Source organism: Balaenoptera acutorostrata, chromosome 1, assembly GCF_949987535.1.
Source record: "Balaenoptera acutorostrata chromosome 1, mBalAcu1.1, whole genome shotgun sequence".
Lineage (NCBI taxonomy): Eukaryota > Metazoa > Chordata > Mammalia > Artiodactyla > Balaenopteridae > Balaenoptera > Balaenoptera acutorostrata.
Genome location: NC_080064.1, coordinates 146,986,024 through 147,008,486, shown reverse-complemented (window position 1 = coordinate 147,008,486; position 22,463 = coordinate 146,986,024). Strand labels below are relative to the sequence as shown.

The following is a 22,463-nucleotide window of genomic DNA, read 5'->3' as shown; positions in this document are numbered from 1 at the left end:
AACACTGAATTGATAATGTTACTTCTCAGTCAAAAAAATCATGCATCTTTATTGCCTAAATAGAGTTCAGCTTCTCAGATTGCAATTTAATATCCTCTATAATCTGACCCAACCTACTTTTCCAGATTTATTTCCCAGCATTTTCCCTGACACAACTTCTCTCTCTTTTTCTCTCTCTCTCTTTTTACATGCAATAAAATTTATTAAATGTCTATCCTAGACTGGGTACTATATATGCTTCTTGATAGTGGAGTCATTTTTTTTTCTCCAGTTTTATTGAGATATAATCAACATATAACATTGTATAAGTTTTAGATATACAACATAATGATTAGCTCTATGTATATATTGTAAAATGATCGCCAAAAAAAATTAACATCCATCACCTCACATAGTTACAGATTTTTTTTTCCATTTTTATGAGAACTTTTATGTTCTGCTTTCTTAGTCACTTTCCAATAAACAGTACAGTATCATTAACTGTAATCACCCTGCTATACATTATATCCCTAGAACATATTTATCTTATAACTGCAAGTCTGTACCCTTTGACCATATCCACCCAGTTCTCCCACCCTTCCAGTCTCTACCTCTGGCAGCCACAAATCCGATCTCCATTTCTGTGAGTTTGGTTTTTTTAGATTCCACATATAAGTTAGATCATACAGTATTTGTCTTTCTGATTTATTTCACTTAGCATACTGCCTTCAGGGTCCATCCATGTTGTCTGAAATGGTAGGATTGCCTTCTGTTTTATGGCTGAATGGTATTCCACTGGGTGTATATATATATATATACCACATATTCTTTATTCATTCATCCATCTGTGGACACTTAGATTGTGTCCATGTCTTGGCTATTGTAAATAATGATGCAATGAACTACTCTTTTTTTTAACCTGAAATCACTAAAACTATCATTTAAGTAAGATCTTCTCAGCCTTTTCTTTTTAATGTGCCTTGGTAAACTTAAATCAAGCTCATAGCAGTCATTTTGTGTGTTTCCCCATCTCTAAAACGTGGATAGGGACTTCCCTGGTGGCGCAGTGGTTAAGACTCCGCGCTCCCAATGCAGGGGGCCCAGGTTTGATCCCTTGTCCAGGAACTAGATCCCACATGCATGATGCAACTAAGAGTTCACATGCCACAACTAAGGAGCCAGTGAGCTGCAACTAAGGAGCCTGCCTGCTGCAACTAAGGAGCCTAAGTGCCACAACTAAGAAGCTGGTGAGCCGCAACTAAGGAGCCCGCTTGCCACAACTAAGACCCAACGCAACCAAATAAATAAATAAATATAAAATGTGAACATTAGAACTTACTTCACAAGCTTGTTATAAGAATAGGAAAATATATGTAAAGACCACGGCACATAGTAAATGCTAACTTTTTACATTTATGAAGCACATGTAGGGAGAAGATGGTTAATACTTCCCGTAAATAGGGGTTTTTCTACTCCATACTGGCTAGGCTTGTGTCACCATCTCCCACTGTGTAGTGAATGTCCCTTATGACTCAAGTCCAACAGGAATAGAAAGCCTGTGAGAAGGGCCCTCTTGGTCTCAATTCCTCTTGGTCATTTGCTTACACATACAAAGTTGTTCTTTTTCATTCACAATGATGCTATTGTGCAGTATTTGAAAAGCACTGATCCAGGAAAGTTGTTTTCATGTTTTGGTGCATTAGGGTAAACTTCAGCAGGAGGAGTTCCAACCACCCATCTTCCCTTCAAGTAGAGTAACTGCACTCTTACTCATATTGTATATTGGGTTTCTCTGTAAGATTTTGTTTCAAAAAGTATTCCATTGTAAAAAGAAAGAAAAAAAAAATCCTACCAGAGCCCAAATAAAGAACATACATGGATATTTTATTTGAACATGGATTATAGAAAAGTGTTTTACAAACTATTAATGGAAATCTGTTAGACACATTTTCTTGTGGTAAATTTTCTTCAGAGGCATTTTAGTGAGAAAGTAGAATAAGAATTACTTATGAAAGTATTAAGATTTTGAAAGAATTGTTTTTGTTATTTATAAAATTATATTCTTTATTATTATTATACTACTTTTTTTCTTTATTACAATTTAAAAACTCATTTTTCCTCCAATTTCTCCCAAGGGATAATGGGATTACAATGGGCAAAACATCTTGGAAATGCAGTCAAGGTTACAATTAATGATTTGAATGAAAACTCTGTGACGTTGATTCAGGAGAACTGCCATTTAAACAAATTGAAAGTGGTGGTGGACAGTAAGGAAAAGGAAGAGAGTGATGATATTCCTGAAGAAGGAGAGGAAAACTTTGGTAATATTAAGGTGACCAAAATGGATGCCAATGTACTGATGCATTTGAGATCTTTTGATTTCATGTAAGTGAAAAAAATTGTGTCTTTCTAAACTGACTTGGATTTGGCGGGAGGCGGGGTAGAGAGGGGGCCGTTAAAAATTAACATAGTTTGTCACTGTTTGTTTATTTAAATTAATACAGTTTTTTGGCATTGGCCTAAGGAATGCAGTAAGAACATTTTCTAGCATTTGAAATAAAATGCCTGGGCATGACAATTTCCTCTAAGCCTGATTTATTTTTACATGTCTAACATATCATATGATCGTTTTATTGCTTACTTTAAAAACATAATTATGTATTTAAACTAGATTTATGAAGTCCTTTTGAATCCATGGAATTTTGTCATTAGAAATAATGACAATGGTATTATTTTGGATACTAGTATGATTTTAAATAAGTCTATATTCTTTCTGATTTTAGACACCTAGACCCTTTTGGAACATCTGTGAACTATCTTGATTCTGCATTCAGAAATATAAGAAACCTTGGCATAGTGTCAGTGACTTCTACAGATATCAGTTCTTTATATGCCAAGGCACAACATGTTGCCCGGCGTCACTACGGCTGTAACATTGTCCGAACTGAATATTACAAGGAGCTAGCAGCCAGAATTGTTGTAGCTGCAGTGGCAAGGTACCAAATGGCCAACAGTGTACCTTGTCTGGGTATATGATAAAAAGAAATAATATTACAAGAAGTGTTTATTTCATTCTTCAAAATATGCATGAAATACAAATTCCGTATTCCATATATGTAATCTTGATTTGTTTGGTAATTTTATGTTATGTTAGAATGTGATTTAAAAGCTTGTGCCTAAAATAGTTTACTCTTCAATTTAAAATGTTATTAAAATAATTAAAGTAGTAAGAAAGAAAATATTGAAAGTTAATTTCAAATCAGTTTATTTCAACAATGTAGGGGACAGCACCATGAAAAGGGAAAGCAAAGACTGTTTTTCAATTTAGAAACAATCATTTTTTAATGTCCATTTCATCTTTTATTTATGTAGTTTAAAAAAATGATGGCTTATAAACTTGATTCAAATCAATACATACAAAGTTTAAGTTAGTTTAGAACTGTAGAGGGAAAACTAAGTACATAAATGGTGTATCAAGTAGAATTTAATCCAAAAGTATGTAAAAGTAATAATGGCAAGGACTTTGCTTATTCATTTTTCACTGACTGTTCAGTTCCTGCATGTAGTTAGTACTCAATAAACATATATTGTTTAGAGGAAGCTTTTATAGAAAAAAGTAGATAAAAATAAAGAAAGATGGTTGTGATGACAAGAAACAAAGTGACACTGAAAACCAGAGAATACTGAGAAGATATCATAAGGAAAAATGTGTAGTTACTAAAATCCTGCCAAGCATCCTATATATCCTGTGTTTCAATTTGTGTAGAAGTTATAGTAATGATCTTTTAAAATCACTGCTCTAAGAATTGAATTTTCCTTATTTTCCCATAACCCATCCATAGTTTAGTGTCCAAGTTAGTATTGTCAGTATAATGCCAAACAAAGGAAAATGATAAGCTCCCAAAATAACTTTAAAAAATTTTTCCAGAGCTGCAGCCCGATGTAACAAAGGCATAGAAGTACTGTTTGCAGTGGCTCTGGAACATTTTGTATTGGTTGTTGTGAGAGTTTTGAGGGGGCCTACTTCTGCAGATGAAACAGCCAAGAAGATTCAGTACCTAATCCATTGTCAGTGGTGTGAAGAGAGAATTTTTCAGAAGGATGGTAATATGGTAGAAGGTAAATTCAAGTTTCTTTTGACTGTATATCCTGTTTAATTTATGTATAAGCCTCCAATGAATAAGCCTTTATCACATCCCTAATTATACATATTGTTGTCCTTTGATTTTAAAGATTACAGTGCTAACTTTATTTCCTATACTGGATTTCCTTTCATCAACAGACAAGACATTCGTGTGAGTTCATTAAAATCATTTACTCATCATAATTTATGCTCTCTAGCCCTGCCCTCTGTTGAAACATCTAGCAATAACTTAGTTTCCACTGTCACTAATTTTAGGAACATTAAGTCAGATTACCTCTTTGTCTAGGATGTTTCAAATCATTAATTCTATAAAAATAATTTTCATGTTTCTGACTGAATATAAAAGCCATCAGTTATAAAATTCATTCAGTAAACATTTATTGAGCCTCTACTATATGCCAGGCCTGGGGAATCAAGGAAAAAGATGTGGCTTGTGCCCTCATCAAGCTGTTTCTATTTTGCTTTTCTGGGACATAGAGTTGCCCATTGTTTTCTGTTAGGTTCTTGGCATTTTTTAAATATGGATTTTTAAGAACTCCTTTATATACTAGAGTTTAACCCTTATGATATGATACGATAGTTGCAGATATTTTTTCTCATTTTGTCACTTGTGTTTGCATTTTTTTTTTTTTACCTTTTCATGCAGAAGTTTTTCATTGTTGCCGTTGTTAAGTTAATCAAACTTTTAATGTACTCTGGATTTTGTCTGTAGTTGGAAAGAGCTTTCCTATCCTATATTATTCAAGGAAGGTTATGTTTCATTGAATAGTTCACCTCTTCACTGATTTGAGACTACCATATTTATCTCATACTGAAATCCCACATGTATTTGAGTTTGTTTCTGGATTTTCTATTCTTTTCCAGTGGTTGGATGTTCATACACCTCTATCCCACTGTTTTGATTACAGAAGACTTTTAGTGTTGTTTAATATCTGTTAAGACAATCCCTTCTCATAGCTCTATTTTCAGTGTTCTGACATTGGATCCTTTTTTTTGGCTTAACAAAAAATAAAGAAATAAACCAGTTGGTGGTTTATCTTAATCACATTAAGGAGGATAGAGATATTGTTACAGTTTTGAAGCTTCCTAAGAACCCAGTATGCTTTTCTTTTGTCCAAGAGTTAATACTTTTGCTACAGTGTTAATTGATAGTAGGAATGGAGGGCATCCTGTCATGTTCCTTGTTTTAGTTCCCTCTGGTGCTTTCTGATTCATACTTGAATCTGAGATACCTATCATTTATCATGTTGAGAAAGTAACCTTCATTTACAATTTTACTATGTTTTATCACGATGTTGAATTGTGTCACATGTTTTTTCAGCATCTGTGGAGGTGATTATATGGTATTTCTCCTTAGATCTATTAATTTGATTAATTGTAATAAAATTTCCCAATATCAAATCATTCTGACTTTCTAGAATAAACTACTCTGTCAGGAAGTATTCTTTTATTATGGACTCTGTTTACTAATTTTTTAAAGGAGTTCTGTTTCAATATCATAAATAAGATGGTATATAGTTTTCCTTTTTAGAATAATTTTGGTTGGGCTTTAGAATTAGTTTAAATTCCCTTCAAAAAGAATTTGGAACCTTTACAGTTTTTTCAATGCTTAGGAACAGTTTAGCTAGCATCAGAATTATTTGTTTACTAAAGGGTTAATAGTATTCACTCAGCTTTTCTAATTTATTTGCATAGAGTTGAGCCAAGTGATGTCTAATGATTCTTTCTAATTTCTTTGGTTTCTATGGTTATATTCTCCTTATTTTTTAAAGTTTTAGTATTTGTCCTTTCTGCCCTTTTCTCTTAACTATATTAGATACTGATTTATCTAGTCTGTTATTTTCTTAATGTTTACTTTTGTAGTAGCAAATATGTATATGTTTCTGTAATTTGGATTTATCAGTTTTAAGTAATATACTTTGGCTTTTTGGTAACATAAATGAGGTAATAGCCTGCCATTTTCCATTTTCCCTTCCTAATTTTTGTCCATTATACCATTTTTATGTTATATGTAACATTTATATTCTATTTTGCCAGTATAATCCACACATTAAATATATTCAGTGCTCATCATCAGTGTTCTTGCCATAATTTCTTGAATTATCTGTTGGCTAAATTTAACTTTCTGAGTTTAGTCAAGAGGGTTCATGGGGAAAATACTCTTTGACTTCTTGCATGTTTAAAGCTCCCTGTTTATAGCTTTATACTTAAAAAGTTTAAAGAGTTCGAGTGCCTTGTCGAAATTCTTTTATTGTCTTCTATTACTGAATATTATTGTAACTTTTCCTTCTTTTATATGACATAATTATTTTGCCTGGCTGCCCAGAGGAATATTTATTTTTGAAATACTATGTTCTAACCTTATTTTTAGGATCAGTTTTCCTAATCATGGCATCCCCTTTCATCATGTAGCTTCAAATATCCTTTCATTTCAAGAAAGCTTTCTTAAATATTTTTTAATTCTAATATTTGTCTTACCTTGTACTATTATGCATGTGCTCTCTTCAACCTGTCTTCTTTAACTATCATTTTATCTAAAAATATTCGTATATATTTATAATTGTTGTATCATCTTTGGCTCTTTTGTCATTATGCAATGTCTGTCTTTATCCCTGATATTTCTTATCTGAAAGCCTATAGTCTGATATTAATATAAATACCACTCTCATAGTTACTGTTTGCATAATATATATTTTTATCCTTTTAGTTTTAATCTGTAAGTGTCTTATTAGATCTTGCTTTTTTATCCAATCTGATTGTTTCTGCCTTTTGATGAGAGTGTTTAGACCATTCATATTGAATGTAGTTATTAAAATGTTTGGCTTTTCAGCACTTTTACTATTTGTTTTATATGTATCTCATGTCTTCTGTGTTCCTCCTTTGCTGCCTTCGTAGTGTTAAATATTTTTTTACTGTGTCATTTTAATTAATTCCTCTGTTGGTTTCTTAGCTATGTTTTTTCCAGTTATCTTCTTAATGGTTTCTCCAGGGATTATAATATATACCTTTAACTTATCTTGATCTACCTCAAGTTAATACTGACTTAAGACTGGCAAAATGTGGCAACTTTGCTCTAATTCTATTTTTCTCTCACCTCCTGTGCTATTTTTGTCATATGTTAATTACATCTACAGACCCAATCCAATAATATAGTATTATTTTTTAAATCTTATGAGTTTAAAAGAAAATTAAGAAAAGAGACACACACACATATCTTTCATAGTTACCCACATAATTACCTTTCCAGTGCTCTTTATTCCTTCCTTTGGATTCAAATTACTCTGTAAAATTTCCTTTCAACCTGAAGAACCCCCTTTAGTATTTCTTATAGGGTGAGTCTGCTACAACAAATTCTCCTAGTTTTTGTGTACCTGGGAATGTCTTTATTTCACCTTCTTTTTTGAAGGATAGTTTTGCTGGATGTAGAATTATTGGTTGATAGTTTTTTTTTTCCCTCTCAGCACTTCAACTATGTCAGTCCAGTGCCTTCTGGCCTCTATTATTTCTGATTAAAAGTCAGCCATTAATTGTATTGGTTTTTTTTGTTTGTTTTTAATTAATTAATTAATTAATTTATGGCTGCACTGGGTCTTCATTTCTGTGCACGGGCTTTCTCTAGTTGCAGCGAGTGGGGGCTACTCTTCGTTGCGGTGCGCGGGCTTCTCATTGCGGTGGCTTCTCTTGTTGCGGAGCACCAGCTCTAGAAACGCGGGCTTCAGTAGTTGTGACTCGTGGGCTCTAGAGCGCAGGCTCAGTAGTTGTGGCGCACGGGCTTAGTTGCTCTGCGGCATGTGGGATCTTCCCAGACCAGGGCTCAAACCCATGTCCCCTGCTTTGGCAGGTGGATTCTTAACCACTGCGCCACCAGGGAAGTCCCCATTAATTGTACTGTTGTTCCCTCATACTTGATAAGTTATTTTTCTCTTACTGCTTTCAAGATTCTCTGTGTAGCTTTCAGCAGTTTAATTATGATGTGTCTGAGTGAGTCTCTTTGTGTTTATCCTACTTGGAATTCAGAGCTTCTTAGGGCCCTAGATAATTGTTTTTTATCAGATTTGGGGCACTATCTTGCTTCTCCAACCTAAACCTTTATCACTTCAAACTGAAGACAAATATCTTCTGTAATTACTAATCATGGATTAAAGGAGTTATATAATCATAACCTGTTTCAAGTACAGTTTTCTAACCAATCCCTTTAACAGTTGTCCTAGAGCTACTCTAGTGTCATTCATCCTTGCTTTTTAGGTTCATATAGCCCCTAGGCTATTTCTGCCTTTAATAGCTATTCTCCCCAGTGGGGTTTTCTTCCAGTAGTATGATCTCACAGCTTGTAGGCTTTCAGAAAGCACTGAATGATTTGGGATGTGTGATGACTCATCTACTTTCCAGCGCTATTTAGGAATTTTTCATAAAAATATATTTTCTATCATTTCTAGAGATTTGGAATAAGAAGAGAGGACAGGTTTAAATGCTCAGTCCACCATCCTAATCTTGGTTTCAATGCAACAAAATCAGAGGAGTTACAGAATCCACTCTGGCTTTTTAAAATATAGATTTCATAAATACCTTGATGAAACTTTGAAAAGTTTTGGTCCTCCTGGATAATTGGTTTAGTGCCCTATGGTTTCTTTTCTGTTTTTTCCTAATTCAGTTTTCCTTTATGTAAGAAATAACAGACATCTTCAGTGTTTAAAAGGGTATCAGTAATGTGAGTTTCCCTCAATAAAAAAGAAAAAGAATCTCAGTGTTTTTTACCTCATACCCCAGTGTTACAGACGGTGTTCCTGCCCTTAAAATCATGAATCAATTCTTTCTTACATGGAGTTTATTATCCTTTCATATCTCTCACCATGTGTGTTTTACAGTATCAACAAGTAACTAAACTCAAATACACTCTGTTCAGATTTGATCCTGAATCCATAAAAACCTAACATCTTTCCCTCTCCATCAGAAGTGCTTCATGTTGTTGTATAATTTTAGACTGTTACTACAGTGGGTTTTTTTCTTTTTTTTTAATATTTTTTTAATTGACATATAGTTGATTTACAGTGTTATGTTTATTTTTGCTGTACAGCAAAGTGACTCAGTTATACACATATATACATTCTTTTTTATATTCTTTTCCATTATGGTTTATCCCAGGAGATTGGATATAGTTCCCTGTGCTATACAGTAGGACCTTGTTGTTTATCCATTCTAAATGTAATAGTTTGCAACTACTAACGCCAAACTCCCAATCCATCCCTCCCCCTCCCCCTGATTAAACATTTTAAAGGATTTTTTACTTAATAAATTGCTATAAAGCAATATGATTTGTTGTCTGCATTTTGTCTTTAATCATACAGGACTTGCAGAGTGTAAATGATTGTCTTTCAAAAAAGTCAGGTCACTTAGAATTTTTTGTTTATCAATTAGTAATACATAATTTAAAAAGTCAGATAGTTCCATAAGTTTTATTAATAAAATAATGATATCTGCCCCACTCCCTAAAGTCAACAGCTAAAACCTCACAGCTGTTTCTTCTAATATTTAAAGTCTTTAATGTTTAGTGTCTTCCCTGTTTCTAAGTAGCATGCTTATACTGCCTGTAACTTCCTTTCATGGAAGAAGAGTATTCAGCATCTCAAGCCAGCCCAGTCACATGCATGTACTTCTCCTCTCCAGTGTTGGCTTAATCAATATTCAGTGTTTACATTTTTATAAATATAAAAATATTGTTCACAAGTCACATTGGTTATCTATTACTGTGTAACAAATTACTCCAAAACTTAGTGGCTTGAAACAACTTTCATTATCTCATAGTTTCTCTGAGTCAAGAATCTGGGTATGGTTCAGTTGGGTCCAGTAGCTGAGGGTCTCTCACAAGGCCACAGTCAAGGTGTTGGCCAGGGCTGCAATCATCAAGGCCTGACTGGGGAAGGATCTGCTTACAAGCTCATTCACATGGTTACTGCTTGTCATGCAGTCCTCTTCATACTCACAGGATAGCAGCTCACTTCGTCGGAAGGATTAAGCAAGAACCAGAGAGAGAAAGGAAGGGAAGGAAAGAGAAAAAGAGAATATTGCCGTATTCTAGTACTAGAAATGAGTCTCTAGATCCAGTGATCTCACATTCAAGAGGAAGGGATTATAGAAGGGTATGAATGCCAGAGACAGAAATCATTGCTGCCTATCTATGTTAGAAGGCTGCTACAACACAGATGAACCAGTTAATATGCTGTAATAACATTTCTTATACGACTCTTTGCTTACTCTGGAATTAATAATTACTATGTATTTGTCACCTTTTGTGTATATACTTTTCATAATCCATAATCCAATTCCAGTGTTCCTGTGATCTTGGTTAAGAACATCAAGTAATCTTTGGGTTTCATTTCATTTCCCTGGAGACAGTCCTCCTGCTCTAGTTTGGGTTGTTTTCTAGGTCTGCTGAGAGCTGTTGCCCTAGGGCTTCCTTTTAGACCATCATAATGGAAATTTTCTTTGGCTTTCTCCTTCTGATGAATTTCCTATATCTTAAATCTTATGTATTTTCCACTTTTCCTTCTTTACTTTCGCCTTTTGAAACTACACTTTTTCCCATAGCTTCCTGAGGATTGCATGGCCATGTACAGAAGCCTAGGTTGGAACTCATTTTTCCTCAGAATGTTTAAGATATTATTCCATTGTCTCCTAGCCTCCAATATTGACAAGTCTGCTATTGTTCTTATATATATAGTCCTTTGTGCTTTTTTCTCTGAGTGCTCCTAAAATATCTCTTCTTAACCCAGTATTCTAAAATAACTTCATGATGTGTATGAATTCATCTTTTTTAATTCAATGTGCTGGACAATCTGTGAGCCCTTAAACTTGAGTTCTTCAGTTCTGGTAAATTTTTTTCTATTATTTCTTTGATAATTTTCTTCTCTCAAAATATCTCTCCTCTCTTCCTGGAACTCATTTTAGTTATATGATGGATCTTCTAGATTAATTCTCTAATTTTTTTTATATCTCTACTATTAATTTATTTGGCATTTAGTTCTACTTTATAGATTTCCTTGAGTTTTATTTTCCAACTTTCCTGCTTAAATTTCTGTCATACTTGGTTCATTTCCAAGAGTTATTTCATATTTTTTCATTGCTCCCTTTTTAGTAGTATCCTATTCTTGTTTCAGAGATGTAAAATCTAATCTTACCTCTCTAAGACTATTGATTACAGTTGGGTATATTTTATATTTAAGGGAGGATAGGGTTTTTGTTTTGCTTATTTTTGTATTGTTGCCATTATTTTGTTTTAGTTCTTCTCTTTCCTATTTCTCTTTTGTAATTTTGTTCTCTGTCATAGTATATCTCAAATGTCTAGTGGTCTTTAGTTTTCCGTGCTGAAAGTTACGTGGAAGTACTTGCGGCAGGGCTTATAAACGGATAGACTTTACTGTAATGAGAAGGCAGTCTGCCTTTTCACTACAAGAACCCCCAAATGCCAGTCAGTCAGTAAGTCTGTGTGTTTGTGTGTGTGTGTGTGTGTGTGTGTGTGTGTGTGTGTGTGTCTCTTTTCTCTTGGATTGGTAAGTATTTCTACAGAGGAATCTTGCAGGCTTCTATCAATCAGCTTTCTAGGAACCATGTTGAGGAAGTAGACTGGAAGGTCTTACCATTTGTACAGACTTTTACTTAGTCCCTTTCTTTTCATATGTCTCCTCACTCTTAACTGTGACTAATGTCCCTGGTTCCAGATTCTCTGTGGTTCAGCCTCACCCAAGATTAACTTCCTCTTTTGGCATGGGGAAGATGCAGAAGCCTAACTGTTGGTATTAGAGAAGATCCACAAGTCTAAAAATTTTAAACGAGGCCTTTTTTTTTTTTTTGCGGTACCACCCTATTCCCATCTTCAGAGACCATCAATACCTTCAATTCTCAAGCCTTTCCAGGTCCCCCATGCCAGTGGGCTTGCTGTTTATTGGTAGCCCTTCTACCCATTTCAGGCTTAGGCTTGAGCTTTCTCTGACCTGCTAAATCCCCTTGTGTATGTGCTTCCCACTTCTAAAATTTTATTGACACCTCTCATCATCTTTTGTTATCTCCTTTCCCATTTTATTTATCTTTGGGGTTTGAATTTTATTCCTTTGTTCTCATTTTAATAATGCTTTAAGAAACAGCAGAGATAAAGTATGTGTTCAGTCCATTGCATTTAAATAGAAGTCTCTAAGTATGTTTGAATTCCTTATCTGGAATTACCTTCATAGCCTGTTTTACCAGTGACATAGAAATACTAGTTTTCTTCTTTTTTTACCCCTTCATTTTTTGCTACTGGTAACTTGAAATGATAGCCCTGATCCCTCAAGATGCTGATGCTGACCAGGCACTGAGAAATCCTAGGTGAGGGGCTTGAAAAAAGACATAGGTTTATATGATGGGAGCATTTTGCAAAATGCATCAGGAAACAAACTGACTAATACAAATTTATGTCTGTGCTGTCGGCGGTAAGTTGGTGTGACTGACAGAACTGTAACTGTGAATCGCCCTAATTTCAGTAACCCTGCCTGTAGTATTTGTAGTTTAGTTATTTAATGGTTTCAGGGAGAACTTCTTGAATATATTAATATAATAACTGAGGAACATCATTCTCAACAAAGCTAAGGTCAATGATAACCACACCTTCTTTTAAGGCTGAAAGGTAGACCTAGGAATGAACAATGAAGGAAGCTTTTAAGTAAATATAAGATTTTACAACTGTGCATTTTGCCATTTAATTGCATCGAATGACAGAGTTATATCAGATAGCAAGAGGTTATAGACCCATGTCCCTACCACCATAATCCTGGGTTCTGGATATATCTAGGACCCATTGATCAGATCAGGCCATTCCAAGAAAGTGAATGATCAACCCAGGAATGGCCTGTGGGAACTCAGAGTCTGATTTAAAATGACTATTCTGGGTCTGAAGTGAACTGAAAAGTCCATGGTAGAATATCACCCTTTTTTGGAAACTAAGAATAGCTCTCATACCTCCCCAGTCACCTTGTGATTCCATCAGGCCCCTCATTGCTCTTTAAACTGAATTAGTTTCTTCTAGCCTAGATTTTTGGGGCTGAATATGCATCGAGCCTAGGGAATAGAGTAGTTTATTTTCTTCCCAGTTACAGAAGAGTTAACTTATAAGAAATGTCTTTATTTTGATGGGATGTTAGTTACCAGGGTATATACATTTGTTAAAGCTCATCAACCTTTTCACATAAAATGTATACATTTTACTGCGTGTAAATTATACCCCAATCAGTTGATTTTAAAATATGGATATCTTGTGGAATTTACAAGACTTTCTCCTACTTAAATTATTTCAGGTAGTATACTGACTAAAAGCTATGCCTCTAATAAGTTGTTTGATGTGGATTTCTACATCTTTCTTAAGCTTTAATCCTCTGATCTATATAACTGAGATCTTAACAGTACCTACTTCAGAGAGTTGTAAGGATTAAATTTTTTTAATGCATATAAAATACTTAGCACAATACCTGGCACATAGTAGATCCTCAGTATATTGTAGCTGCAAATTATTGTTAATATAATAATTACTACTGTTTACGTTGTCATTTCCCCTTTGACTTCCCTTTTAATTATCTTTTCACAGAAAACCCATATAGACAGCTACCCTGTAACTGTCATGGAAGCATGCCTGGAAAGACAGCAATAGAACTTGGACCTCTATGGTATGTGCCTAAGCATAATATATTCAAAATTGATAAATGTATTGATTTGATTGTTGACTTTTGATTATGTGTGGTAAAAGACAAGCAAATTGTTTCAATTTTTTTTTAAGTATAGGAAAATAATTATGATTCTTTTCCCCCTATGAATCTGAGGTGTTTTGTTTTCAGATTTTTCTATACCATTATTCTTCCAAGTTCGTGACAGGGCAAGATGCAGTAGGATCAAAGAGAAGCCTAGCTGATATGCAAATAATTTATTTCTGCATAGTAAGAATGAGGCTTTTTTCAGTTAATAACTATAGAACTAGGGTGTGATTGTAAAGTGATCACTATAACTTTTTATAGACCAGTCAACTAATACATTAATAAAAGGTCTTTGAGGAATTGGTTTTAAGTAAGAAGGGCATGTGAAAGTAAACGTCTGCTTTTGTGTTAGGTAAAGCTGTTTAGACAGGACGCAGCTGCAGATATTTAATGTATGTGTGCTTTTGCATCCTTAGTAACTAGTTATTGTATTTTTAATGCCTTAAAGTTGAATTGCTTTTACTCAGAATCCTTCCCATAAGCGTTTGTTACTAGAGATTCTTGTAGAAATTTGAGATTCCTGACAGCATTATGACAAGAATCACTGCAAACTTCAACCTCATTACTTTACCAGGCCAAGGTTTGGCCATCAACTAAGCCTAAAAATTAATCTAATAGTAAACATATTTGTGCTGATACCCATTATTTTATCTTCATTTCATGTAAATACTTGTAGATTAAGAACGACCTGGCCAGCCTTATCGTCTAGTACTCTCTTACTTATATCACACATTGATCCTACTCACTGATCTTGGAACTAGGGAAATTAAGAACAGGTTGCTGGATCCAGAAAGATCTCCTAGCCCAGCTCCTCCCTCATTTTACAGATGAGAAAATTATGGCACAGTGTATTTAAGTGCTGGCTAAAACTGACCCCCTAAAATTTAGTTAGTAGCACAGGCAGAGCCAGAACTCAGGTTTTCTGACCCCCAAAACTGAGATCTAAACCGTGACTTAAGATTTTCTCACTTAAAGCCATTGTTCATGTCTTTACACTCATCCAGTCTCTTACCCCTTCCCCACCTCCAGTTTAAATTATATATCCTCTTTGAAGTTTCTCCTTAAGTGCTTAAACCCAAAATAATCTTTAAATTGTCTTTTAGTAAATCTTATATTGATCACTCATTTGACACTTAAAATCACAAATCCTTTCATAATTTGCTAACCTTAACAATGATAGCTTCTCTTCCTTGAGGATATACTTTGTACTAGGGATCATAGGTGTACTATCTCATTTAATTCCCATAACAAGTCTGTGAGAGGTTTTATTTTCCATATTATGATGAGGAATATGAGACTCAAAAGCAGTAGTTATTCAAGATTTCATAGCTAGTGAGTGGTGGAGCGAGGACAGGAATTCAAGTTTATCTGACTTGGAACTGGTATTCTGTCCATTATACCTGTGACTCTCAAATTAAATGGGAAGCATATCAGACTCAGCCCTGGGCCATTTTTTAACTACATCACCACCAGCATATGTAATTCTCATGTATCTCACCCTGTCCCACCATATACACACTGCAATTAAGGTTTATTACTAGAATATGCACTGTGAAAACCTCTGCCTTACACTATGTCCCTGTCTAGATTCTGTCTAGATTTATAAGCTTTCATAAGGTAAACACTGAATTTTATACTTTGGTGTAACTTACACCTCTATGTGTACCACAGGACTTATACACCTTATGAGGGCTCAATAAATTCTTGTTGACGTAATGTGAATAAATTTCCTTGACTAATCCCACTAGCTTAGAGAACTGACATGATAAAAGGTGTGGGCAAATTATCTTACTTGTTAAATTATGAAGACATTTTTTTTAAAGAAAACATTTCTCAAACCCAATTCTATGTTCTTTTTTCAGGTCAAGTTCCCTTTTCAATACTGGATTCCTCAAAAGAATGCTATTTGAATCTCTTCACCATGGTTTAGATGACATTCAGGCCCTAATAAAGACATTAATCTTTGAGTCAGAGTGTACTCCTCAAAGTCAGTTTTCAGTTCATGCACCTTCAAATCTCAACAAGCAAGGTGACTAATTTAACAGTAATTTACTAGCTTACAAATTGGTTATCAGAAATACTCCACCTTTTAATCTTTATTTGATGTTATAATCAAAAGCAGTATAATTATAAGTTGTGTGCTTTAAGTAAATCCTCTCTAATGAGTCTAATCATAATCCAGTTAACTTTTTTTTTAATTGCATAGTTTTCTTCAGGTTTATATTAGGGGCATGAAATAAATAATGATTTTGTTAAGACAGATGTATTTTTTAAATTTTAGTAGATTAAAAGAACTAAAAGTCTGTTGTGATTTTTATTACCCTACATCCTCTTTCTAGAAAGAGAATTCTGAGATCACTCTGAGAATAGTGTGGCCAAAAATTTTGTAATATCCATTAAGACATGGAAGCTAGCTTTACACTTATCACTCAGTAAAGCTAAGTTTTTTCTCCTTTGTTTTATCTGGCTATTGATATAAGGGTGGGCTTGTTAGACATCCTAGAATTGTCATGAGTCATTAGAAGAAGCAGCTCTTATTAAAGGGTTAAAAAATGAATTCTTGTAGCCTGTTTTGGTCACAGAATCTCATATATTCATAAAAGCAGTGTGCATAGAATTAAGTAAGCTTTTATTTAAACTTCAAATTGTTGCTTACTGTCATTCTGTAAAATATTTTATCATTTCCATTTGTTTTTATTTTAGAAGAATATGGTGTATTTATTAAAACTACAGATGATACCACAACAGATAATTACATTGCACAAGGTATGTATGTATATGTGTGCATATATATGTATGTATGTGTCTGTGCAAAAGGGCACATAGCAGAAGGGTAATTGGAAGGGAAGAGATTGCTTTGGTAGCATACTTCAAAATGCATTTTCATATTATACCAACAGCAAAATTATAATAAACCTTGTTTATCTGGCATTTGCACAGTTCAAGGTTTCTACTAATATGTACTTTGTTCACATCTCTAATATATGGTGATCCCCTTGCAAGAGCTATAAGATCTTAAAGAACCATGTGAACCAAAATAAGATCAAATTATATTTGATAAAGGTTATAGAGTTAAGATTAAATTTTATTCTAAGTCTTATAAACTTTCTCATCAACATATGATTTATAGGAATTCCACTGATTAACCAGAAGACCCTATACTCCGGCCGTAAGAATTTATTACATGGCCTTTCTTACAATTCGGGGTGTGTGCATACTTTAAAATTTACTTATATTAGACACTGCAAATTCATATCAAAAGGGTGTTAAGATTTATAATGTCAGTGCCTTAATGTCTAAAGTTTTTAAAAGACAATGTTAGATTCTAAATGTGTTTTGTATACAGGTAAAAAGAAAACACAGTGTTAAGACTGAAAGAACAGAGGACTATAATTACAAGCTATAATTTTGTATTGCTCAACATTTTAGTGTTGATCTTCAAAGACAAGAAAATTTCAACTCCTGCTAATAGCTTACGGTTTAGTAATTACTGCATACTCTTTCCAACAGTCATGTTCATTTGGCATCTTCAACTAATTTGTGAAGATTCAAATCACTTAAATGATTTATTCTCCTTAATTTCTCTGTTGGAGGGAAGAAAAAGGCATTACGGTGTACTGTGAAACACATTAGATTTAAGAGCATCATTCTACTTCTTTGTTTCGTTTGTTGTATAACCTCAGCCAGGTCCCCCACCTTCAAAAGAGTTGTCATAAAACCTTTTTAGAATAAGGTAAAACATAAGTTTTAAAAATATTTAAAATCTCTGAGCCTGTCTCATGTATAAATTAAGGGAATTAGACTAATCTCTTTGGGTTCTTTTATAGCTCTGAAATTATATGATTATTCTAAACTAGTATATCAATATACAGAATCTTCCATGATAGAAAATATCAGGCAAAAAAAATCCATGTACTGCTGATAGTAGTAATTATTAAGGTTTGGTATCGGATTTTTAGTCTCAGACTTTCCTAAATCTTCTTAGATTTAATGTGAGAGTATAATCAAGTTTTAATTATTGGATTTAATGGGGGAGTCATGAGGCAACAGTTCAACAATAATTTATATTTATCTGTGAATGCAGTTTATCATTTTCATGCATCAAATTTCGCTTCTGAATACTTCTGCTTAAGTGAATGTTAGTTTTCATAAAAATTTAAAATTTGGCCATAATAACATCCTTGTAGAAATAATTAAGAGTTGAACATTCAGAAAAAATCTCATAGTAACTTGGATATCTCAATTGTCTTCCTTTTGTGATTTTCAGAAGGATACATTGCTAGAAACTTAACTTGCTAGCTGCCTTTCACTTAAAATGTAAAGGCTAAGTACTGTGGTAAGAAGTAGGCAATGAGATCATACATTGTACCTTTTTAAATTCCTGTATCCAAGCCCTTGAGACTGATTTTGTGTTGGTTTTGTTTTGTGTTCATTGAAGACCTACTGTATATCAAATTCAGTTGACCCTTGGAACAACCCCAGGGTTAATCCATGTATAACTTAGAGTCAGCCCTTCATCCACAGATTCAACCAACCGTGGACAATGTAGTACTGTGGTTTTTACTATTAAAAAATATCCATGTTGAAGTGGACCCACACAATTCAAACCTGCATTGTTCGAGGATCAACTGTATTGGCATTCAGTAGAGAATACAAGTATAGAAATAAAGGACATTATTCCCAGGAACTTAGAATATAATTTGGGAAGAAAGGATTTATACACATAAAAGACCTAAATACGTGAAACAAGGAAAACAAAAAATGACAGAACTTAAACTCTGAGTAGTGTAGTATGGGATGACTGGCCCAGAATTCATAAATGGCTTTCTACAGAAGGTGGAAATAGACTTGAGGCTTAAAATTGAAGAAGGTAGAAAAGAAGTTCTGATTCAGCAAACAGTTAACTATTAATATTACATGGGTGAAGGATAAAAGAATCAAGAATATATATCTTACTCTTACAATAAAAGCTATCTAGAATTAAGATTAGATAGATAGGTTGAAATGGTGTGTCTCAGAGGATTTAGACTCGAAGACAGTATGTAGTTATAAAAGTATTTGGCTTGTAATTTTTAAGAGAATGCTAACTTTCTGTGTTTATATATGTATGTTTCAGGAAAGAGAAGAAGTAACGAAACAACCACAAATTTAGCCAAGAGGCAAAAGACTGATGTCAATACTGAACATCCTCCCTTTTATTACAACGTCCACAGACACAGCATTAAAGGAATGAATATGCCAAAGTAAGACAGTCAGTGAATGACAGTGTATATATTTTAATATTTTAATGACATTGTGATTTAAATAAAAGTACAAGAACCTCATTATTTTTTTCCTTTCCTTGTTCCAGGTTAAAAAAGTTTTTGTGCTGTCTTTCTCAAGCAGGCTTTCGAGTAAGCCGAACTCATTTTGACCCGATGGGTGTCCGTACAGATGCACCTCTAATGCAGTTTAAATCTATCCTTTTAAAGTACAGCACCCCCACCTACACTGGAGGACAGTCAGAGGGCCATGTCCAACCAGCGTCCGAAGATACAGTAGCCGACAGGGTTGAAATCTCAGTGAATGACAAAGCAGAAGCAAGTGGCTGCAGAAGATGGTAAATGTAAAAGAAGTTTGTTCCCAGATGTCTGTGTTGATGGCCTAATAGGTCTCTATATCAACTGTAGTGCTTTTTCTATTCTTTCAATTCAGTTGTGTAAAAATAAAAGAAAACAGTGCTGTTTTCATTCAGAAAATGAGCAGTTTCTAACTTAGCTGGTTTGGGAGCTATGCTTTCCAAGTTTTTCTTATTTTAAAGAAAACTTAAAATTTTAATGAAAACATTTCATGTGAAGCCAAGTTTGTGACTGAGATCACCCTACTGTTTAATACTCAGAAAATTTTCACATGCAAGGTGTTTGGAATTTTATGTATGTTATGGAAGCCATCCTTTACTATACTTAACCACATCTATACTTAAACTGATTCATGATATTTATGTTTTTCTGTTTGTAGTGTATAAGATGAAGCCAGAGCCTTTTATTAAAATGACCCGAAATAGAATAGGAGGAAACAATGTCCTTTCAGGTCACTAATATATTTTTTCACAAATACAAGCTAAAATATATTCCCAATTTCAAGAAATCATACCTCTCCCCACATTGATCTTTCATTACTAGCTTTTGAGAAATTAAATAGTTGCCTGAGATAGAAATACATTTTCTTATAAGTTGTTTAAGGTCTACATGACTAAACTTCAGAGTAAGATTTTGTTAAAGTAAATTGAGACCACTGTTCTTATATAGTGATTGTTCACAAGCACTAAATTCTGAAGAGGAGAGATTTTGTTATGAATTAAACAAACTGGGTGATCTCAAGTGCCTCAGTTAATGCATGTACAATATTCATTTGCTTGGTTGTCTACCTCTCAGGAGTAAAACTTATCACCTTATGACTTTATGAAGTGAGGATTTTCTTGTTTTTTGGTGTGTGTATGTGCTAATTTTTTGTACAAGTAGCTCAGGCTAACATGACTATGAAAATTAGTTGGAAAAAAATCTCATTTCCATTAATAAATATTGTTCTTGCTTCATTTGAATATAAGACTTTGGATGAAAAGATATACCAAAAATTTACATTTTTGTCTCAAGGATTTAATACATATTTACCTTGTTAGAGGAAGTAACTTTTTACAAGCAGTAAGCTTAAGAATTGAGGGAGAGTAACAACTGAAAGGTTTAAATACACCATGTAAGCACTCCTATGACATATATAGAAATTCAGGGAGTCTAGGTTACATCAACATAGAATATTAACTTAGAGGAAATAAAAGAAAATCTGTGTTATTACAGCATAGTCCTAGAAGGATGCTTTTTCTCATCTCCAATTAATAGAATTTTAGTAAAATAAAGGAACAGGTGAAGTGCAAGTTAGTCTCTATAATGACCATTAAAAAAAAACCATTATTATTCCTGCCAGTTAAAATTATAACTCACAAGAGCACAAAAAGAAATAAAAGTTATTACTTTTTTTTGTATATTTAAGAAAAATTACTATAAATCCGTAAGACAAACCAGCACATGGACCATCTGATTATTTACAATATATGTGTATGGGGAGAGGAACTGAGGTGAAGGAGGAGGACGTGGAACTCAACTCCCCCTACAAACACTTCAAAAATACATCTACATGTGGAAAAATTCTCACTGAAAACTAACTGGAAACTGTCAGAAAGACTCCTGTACAACCAAGGCTGTAAGAAAGATTCACACAGAAACGGGTAAGAAGGGAAAACAAGCAATCAGGTCGGGACCTGTGACCCTGGGAGGGGACTTAGAGGAAAAGGGAGATTACATGGGCAAAGGCCCTCCCTGCAGGGTGAGTGGTTCAGGCCACATATTGGATGCCTCAGTCCTGGGGTGCAACAAAGGGAAGATGAGCCCCCTTGGCTGGTTGGAGGGCCAGTGAGACTAACAGGAGGGCTGTTGGAAGGCTGCAGTCCACTCATGAGCGCATGGATACTCACCTGCTCTCAAAGCTGGGCGGAAAGGGAGATAGAAATTGAAACCTCGTGAGTGGCTGACTCCTTTCCTGTGAACGCTCTGGTATACGCCCAACCTGAGCTGAGCAGATATTCCAGCACTGCTTGCCTCGCATCACATCTTCACATTGGAGCGAGGGTTGCCACAACCAAGGAAAAAGCTCAGCTGGCCAGAAGATGCCAAGGCAGCTCAAATCCTAAGGGCTGTCTTAACAGGGAGGGGGCAGCCATTACTGGCAATTGCACAGGCAGTGCAGCAGAGGCACTCAGGATCTCTGACAGGCCAGACCGCCATAGCCAGCACCTCAACCCTTGACCCTGGCTGAACACCCACTTCTGCACCTCTTGCTCCAGCACTGCTCCCCTCTGGTGTGAGGGTGACAGTGCTGGGAGGGGCAAGAGCACACACTTAAAGGTGACCAAGCCAGCTTAGACCTGACCCTCAGGGCTTCTGCTCCAGCAACTTGGGACCTGACCCCACCCCTGATAGGCCACTGAGAAGATGGCAAGCCCTGCCTCACACCTGACTCCAGCCCTAGCCCCTCCATCTCCAGCCCCACCTCCCATCAAGGTGATAGCTGCCAGCACACGCTGAAGAAAGATGTGACCTGTGTTTATGTCAGATCCAGCTCTCCCACCAAAGAACGTGCAGACTATATAGAGACACTCCCACATAAGGAGCCCTTCAAGAATGCCATAGGTAACTGTCACACCTAATTTCATAGGGACAGAGAAAGATAAGCCAAATAAGAAGAGAGAGGAATCTGTCTCAATTGAAAGAGCAAGAGAAAATGGCTGGGGGCCGGGGCGGGGGGTGGTGGTGGTGGGGACACGGACTAATGAAACAGAAATAAACAATTTACCAGATAAAGAATTCAAAGCATTAGTAATAAGAATGCTAACTGAATTAGGGAAAGGAATAGATGAATACAGTGAGAATTTTTAAAAGGAACTAGAAAATATAAAAAAGAACCAGTCAGAATTGAAGAACACAATAACTGAAATGAAAAACAAACTACAAGGAATGAACAGCAGACCAGGTGAC

The 22,463-nt window shown here is 34.8% G+C and overlaps 1 protein-coding gene across 3 annotated transcripts in view; it reads left to right on the top strand.

Moving 5' to 3' along the window:
* The window catches only part of TRMT1L (tRNA methyltransferase 1 like), a 36,720-nt gene extending 15,756 nt beyond the window's left edge, over window positions 1-20,964 (top strand). For all 3 annotated transcript variants that reach the window (XM_007166961.3, XM_057555804.1, XM_057555798.1), the window contains exons 8-15: window positions 2,115-2,364; window positions 2,763-2,975; window positions 3,908-4,098; window positions 13,734-13,812; window positions 15,759-15,925; window positions 16,600-16,662; window positions 19,013-19,139; window positions 19,247-20,964. In XM_007166961.3, the coding sequence (XP_007167023.2) occupies window positions 2,115-2,364; window positions 2,763-2,975; window positions 3,908-4,098; window positions 13,734-13,812; window positions 15,759-15,925; window positions 16,600-16,662; window positions 19,013-19,139; window positions 19,247-19,499 (1,343 nt within the window). In that variant the 3' untranslated portion in view covers window positions 19,500-20,964. The remainder of the gene's footprint in view (window positions 1-2,114; window positions 2,365-2,762; window positions 2,976-3,907; window positions 4,099-13,733; window positions 13,813-15,758; window positions 15,926-16,599; window positions 16,663-19,012; window positions 19,140-19,246) is intronic.
* The last annotated feature ends 1,499 nt before the right edge of the window (window positions 20,965-22,463 follow it).